At 32.4% G+C, this 6,253-nt stretch overlaps 1 protein-coding gene across 2 annotated transcripts; it reads left to right on the top strand.

Annotated features, from left to right (window-relative positions):
* LOC109850822 (7-hydroxymethyl chlorophyll a reductase, chloroplastic-like) lies at window positions 1,714-5,938 on the top strand. Of its 2 annotated transcripts, none has more exons than XM_020420888.1 (13): window positions 1,714-1,825; window positions 1,906-1,987; window positions 2,226-2,323; window positions 2,937-2,972; window positions 3,074-3,135; window positions 3,439-3,466; window positions 4,016-4,095; window positions 4,352-4,421; window positions 4,549-4,606; window positions 5,155-5,219; window positions 5,315-5,409; window positions 5,494-5,598; window positions 5,681-5,938. In XM_020420888.1, the coding sequence occupies exons 3-12, from the start codon at window positions 2,309-2,311 to the stop codon at window positions 5,594-5,596; spliced, it is 612 nt and encodes a 203-aa protein (XP_020276477.1). In that variant the 5' UTR covers window positions 1,714-1,825; window positions 1,906-1,987; window positions 2,226-2,308; the 3' UTR covers window positions 5,597-5,598; window positions 5,681-5,938. The 2 variants fall into 2 exon arrangements, with proteins under 2 accessions (XP_020276477.1, XP_020276484.1); XM_020420895.1 differs by having other exon boundaries at window positions 1,717-1,825; window positions 1,925-1,987.

The following is a 6,253-nucleotide window of genomic DNA, read 5'->3' as shown; positions in this document are numbered from 1 at the left end:
CGGGAGCCAAATGACGATCTATCGAGGGACAATCGAGCTTCAAGGGATGACGAGAGTCGAAGGAGAGTCGACAACGCAGCTTCGAGGAAGATTCGACGACGATGATTGGATCAGGAGACGAGTTCGAGAGTCGTGAACGACGTGAGCTTAGCTCGAGGGAGAAACATTGAAAACCTTAGCCCTAATCTCCATTGGACTCGGATCTGAAAGAGAAAAGATGAGAGGAGCGCATCTCTTGGATCAATGAGGCGGCGGATTAGAGCAAAGGGAAAAAACTAGGTTCTTTATGTTTTAGTTATGAGGGATCTAGGAAAGTGTGGCTTGCTTGGTTGGTCCAGGTTATAAAACCATGCTCGGATTATTGTGTTTGTTTAGAATAATTAAGGGGCCACTTTAACGCTCTAAGTTTGCGGCTTTGGTTTTAGAAGAGAGCCTTAGTTTCTCAATTTGAAATTATAAACTTAGTTTAAAATTGCTACATTTATTAGTAAATAAACAAAGTAAATTGCTTATAGTTAATATAATTATTAATTTTAATATAATATATATATATATTAACTATTATATATGTCTATCAATGTATATATATATATATATATTTATATTATTAATATAGAGCCGTTTCGCGTACCCTACTTTTACATAATTGTCTTAAATTTTTTCTTTACTTTCCTGTCCTACCCTACCGCGTGTCCCGTTCCGTACCCGTGTACCTATCACCGCACATATTACAATATATGTAGTATGTATTCTAATGTATGTACTTATACTATATTCATTGATGTTTATATATATACCTACTTTACTTTATTATTATATAATAGTATCTATATATATCTATATATATATAGTATATATATATAACATATGTATGTAGTATGTATATATATGTATGTATGTTATATTATAGTAGTGTGTATACATAGTACAATACCATATATAATATATAGATATTATATATATATATATAACTTATATATATACTATAATATACTACAATATTATTATCATATATATGTATACTAATATGTATGATCTGTATATATGTTAGATATATAATAGTATATATATATATATATAGATATTATATATAATATATATATATATAAACAATATATATATTAATTAGATAGTATATGTACATATATTATATATAAATGTATGTATATTAGATATAGTGTATGTGGGTGATATATATATAGATATATATATATTATATATATATATATATATATGTATGTATGTATGTATGTATGTATGTATGTATGTAGTTAAAACATAGCTATATGTATATTACTATATATTTATAATATATATATATATATATATATATATAATATCTTATATATATATATATAATATATATATATATAATATATATATATATATGAGCATTAATGGCGTCAGTCATATGTCATATAGAGATTCCTCATATTACAATGGATGTGCACAATCTCCACCAAGTTGTATTTATTGAGGCATTCTCTTCCTACTTATCTTGGTGTGAGATTTTTCTTGTGCATCATTGTATATGAGCAGAATCCTCTCATATGACATATATACCCTTATATCTCTCTCTCTCTCTCTCTCCTATGTATATATATATATATATATATAATATATATATATATATATTATATATATATATATATATATATTATCACATGACTTGACTATTTCTTTTTAAATAAGAAAAAAGACAGTTGTCCCAAATAGTTTATTTTATAGAAAACTATCTTGAGATGTCGTAAAGCTACTCTTCCTGGGTGACAGGCAGCAGGAGTAAAGCGTCTTCTCTTCTGTGGTGTTGGTTGTCAAGTGCAAGGTATAAGCTTATTTTTTCCTTATTGCCGTTTTGTTCAGAGACCTCCTTCTTTGGTATAACTCCCGACTATTGAAATGCAGAATAATTTCTTAACTGCAGCACTGCGATCTGTAGAAAAATATCTTGGTCTGGAAAAGCTCTATGTGCTCGGCACCAACTGTGGTAATTAATAGTTTTATTCTTGTAACTTGTTTCTTAAAGAGATATCTGGGTTTGGACAGCCCTACGTGCATGTCACCAATTGTCATAATTGGTTCTTTTGTTCTTATCAATTAGTTTTTCTCGCTATTTTATCTTATTTTGAGGCATGTCTTCATCTTTACTTATAGATTTTGAGCTACTTGGATTCACAATGTTCTAGACTCGAGTAAATTGATTTACATTTATCTTATGATGCTAGTGGATAATGGAACTCGTGAAGGGCTAGACAAATTCTTGAAGGCTGCAAGCAAGGAGCCGGAAACTGTTTTGCATTATGAATTCATGCAAGATTACAAGGTTCTTATCAACCACATTGACGCCAAACACACTTGAGTACTTAATAGTTCTATTCTTATAAGAGGAATCTGTATATGAATTTTATACAATTTAATAGTTCAACATATTATTTGATTTCTAGTATTATATAACAATTTTTGCTACAATTCAACTTGTTAATCTACTTTTTATCATTATGTAAGTTTGCTATTGTTAAATTGTTAGCTGCAGTTTTGTCTGTGAAAATTTCAGGATTAAAACGATCAATTGCAAATAGAGCTACTATCATGATATTTTGAACCTAGGTTGTCTGTGTTAATGTTATACTAATGTCTCCTCCATGTTTATTCTCGTAAGGGATGTCCACCATGGACATCATAAGTAGATTCAACATACAGTGAGACCTGCTTGCAGTGGCTATCATTCTTGAATTTTTTAATTTACTTTTACTTTTTTTTGAAGGAAATTATCATCCAGTATATCTTGTATGAAATGAGACATCTTTGTTCTACAAGCTTTAAACTTAAGATCCTGTATTATTAGACATTTCTAATGCCCATTCCAATCCCATTATTCTAGATAATAATGTATATTATAAACATGAAAGAGTATTTAATTGAAGCTATTCTAACAGGTTCATTTAAAGCATTTGGATGGCCATATTGAAGAGGTAAATTGTCAGTTATTTTTTCCCCTCTACTTAACCTGTATCTGGTTTTTATTAATGCTTGAATATCTAAATTTTAGTTAGATGACATTTTAATGCTTCAGGTTCCTTATTTTTGCCTGCCAGCAAATGAATTAGTTGATGTCATCGCACCATCCTGTTACAGGTATCTTTAGTTCATATATTTCTTGTAGTTTGATATGTAATAAAAATCAACCGGAGATAATGGAATTATTATAAGACTGCAACCTATGATAAAAGCTTTTAGTAGTTGAAACTTTGGAGCAAGTAGTTTCTGGAGCATATGCTTTGTCAAACATGCTTTTGTAAGCTTGTTTATTTTAATACTTGGTCACTGTTTTGAGTGAGCTGTGAGTATAGTGCAGTTTGTTCATTTAGATTAACACAAAATTTATTAGCAAATGCATGTCTAGAATCTGATCCTACCATTCATCTGTATTTCTTGCAGCTGCTTTGACTACACAAACGGATTGGCGGTGAGTTTGCTTTTTAACTTGAACATACTTCATATGTTTATCAAGTAGGCAGGCTTGACTTCCAGCATAATTTCCCCCCTTCTATTACTGCCTTGTGACTTTTCTTTGTTTCATCATGAATCAAAATCACCCACTAATACATCTTTTTCTGCTATAGGCCTACATATTAGAACAACAATACTACAATTATGTTTGTCAGCCTAATCTTCTGGGGTGTACAAAAGTTTGGAGCTTTCAATTGTCTTATGTATAAACATTAGTTTTACAGAACGCCCTCTGGGGTCATTTGTGTGTGTCTAGTTGGATGGCTGATAAGTGATAACGGTGTGATGTCTAGTTTGGTTGACATTATTCTGGCGTAAGTTGGCGACATATTAAGGTTGAACGTTTCGAATTTTCTGTATTTAGAAACCAGTGTTTCTTGATTTTGTTCCTGTATTTTTGCTTGCTTTTGTTTACTATAGATATAGATGTATAGTACTCGTAGTGACAATATTATAACTCTAACCTGGCGTCTTTTTAATGCGTTGTGAAACTGAAAACTGTCAGGACTTGGTGGTTGGATATATGGGAGTGCCAAAATACTCTGGATTAAGAATGACAGAGCATCCACAATATATTACTGTCAGGTAACTACACAGTCGTTACTGGAATAGAAGTTGATTTGTTTATTCTCCCCCTCATGAATGCACTTTTAGAATTTTAACTAGATAAGGGTGAGTTTTATGAAGTAAATAATTCAAGTATTAGTAAGACAAATGGTGGGTAATGGTATTTCTTAATTGAGTTAAAACTGACGTTATCAGGGTCTTTAATACATGAATGTTGTTCTTTTATTTCTGCTGAGGACTTATTTATTATTAAGATTATGAATTTCTATGGCAGAAATGAACGTGGAAGGGAGATGCTTAATCTCGTGCAAAATCTATTGGAGGTCACCCCTACAACCAGCAGCGTATGGAAAATTTCCATGATTTCCAAGATAACATGAATCTGCTACATGTCTCAGATCCAAGTTGAAACTTCAATTTTGAAAATTGTTTTCTTCTTCTTCTTCTTCTTCTTCTTCTTCTTCTTTTCAGGGTATCAGGCAGCCATTTGTTATGGAGACAGTTAAAGCTGATGACCAAGCTAAGTTGGGTAAGGAATTGTGTTTTCTTTCAAAATCAAGATCATGTGAGCCTCTTTCTTCATGCAAAGGTTGCTTCGATTGTTGCCGAAGTGCATAACGGTCTAGATGACTCGAATCTTAGCCATGTATTAAGATGATCCCTAGCTGATTCTTTCAGTGCCCACAAATGACGTGTCTTTATCATATTTGACGCCTTCTTCCCTTGAAATGGAATCAGATGAGTGTAAAACTCCATAGCAAGAATGAATAAATTCTGTAACCTTAACTCTACTATTAATCCCTGATCCATTACCTCATTGTTAAGGGATTTAATCCATTTACCTCTTGACTGACTGGTGCGAATTTAGATGAAGACACAGGATTAAATGAATGGTGCAGTCATTCTTATTGATTGCAACAGTTTTAGAGCTTTTCCATTCACTGGCTGCCTAAAAACATGCACAAGCCTCTCCACTGTATCTGCTGTTTTGGTAGCTCCAACTTTGATAATTTTACAAGAGAGAACCTTAGAAATTATATGATGCTTTATATGATATCTGCTGCTATCTTGTTTCAGGAAAAGGCCCCTCTCAGCCTGCTCCAACATTCATCGGTAATCTAATAGCATATATCTTAAATCTGGTGAGTATAAATTCAAATTTCAAGTTATCCTCTTCGATTCAACTATTCACTTTTTCTGTATTTCTAAACACTTCAAAATTATAATTTGCTCACAGATTGGCCCTAAAGGTTTGGAGTTTGCACGTTATTCCCTAGATTACCATACTATAAGGAACTACTTGTATGTAAATCGTCAGTGGGGAAAACAAAGGTCTTGAACTAGATCTTCTATGTTTGCAGACTGGAAGCATTAGTTGCTAGAAATTCTCAGACTTATTGTTATTTTTCTCAACAGAGCTGATAGACATCTTCCCTCTTATGCAAAGAAAATTGTGGAAGCTTATAACGATAACGACCGTATCGATGAAATGCTGACAGAAAAACTGACATCTAAGTAGAGGTACTCAAATCTATACTCACGCTGTTTAATGGCTTTTACATTATTATTTCATGATGATCCTTATTCCTGCATTGCTTAATAGGTTTCAAAGGAGAGATCAGTTAAGCATCCTTGAAGCTGTATGTTTCTAGATTACATATTACCTTAAATTTCAGCACAACTGTTATTGTATATCAAAATAATTTCCCCTTTTTTAATGAGGGTATTAGGCTGAAGTTCAGCTGTCAATTAGATGTACAAAATGATGAGGGACATAATAGATTGTAATATTGGTGTTGTTTAGATAATTGTTTTGTTCATTGTACTAATTATAGAAGTAGATGTTTCATTTGCTGCTGAATGTTGATGCCTAAAAGATGATTCACCAGTTATCTGGATGTCAATGGGCTGACGATAGAATGTAACAGCCAAATTTCCTTGTACAATTAAATTCATCATATGGGCATCAAATTAACTGAGTGATAAATTGTTCAAGGAAATAGCACTCAAATCTAGATTACTATATAAATCCAAGCTCGTCAGCACGAAGGAGACGAAAGGAACACCTTCTCAAGGGCTAATTTGCTTGGAAAAAGACAGCAAAAGCTGACAAATAATCCAACCATTTCCTCACTTCAACAAATTCCGAGGGACGGTGCCGTGCTTCGTCGGTTAA

This window comes from Asparagus officinalis, chromosome 1, assembly GCF_001876935.1.
Source record: "Asparagus officinalis chromosome 1, Aspof.V1, whole genome shotgun sequence".
NCBI lineage: Eukaryota > Viridiplantae > Streptophyta > Magnoliopsida > Asparagales > Asparagaceae > Asparagus > Asparagus officinalis.
Note: the sequence above shows the minus strand (reverse complement) of the source record. Positions and strands in the feature narration are given on the sequence as shown.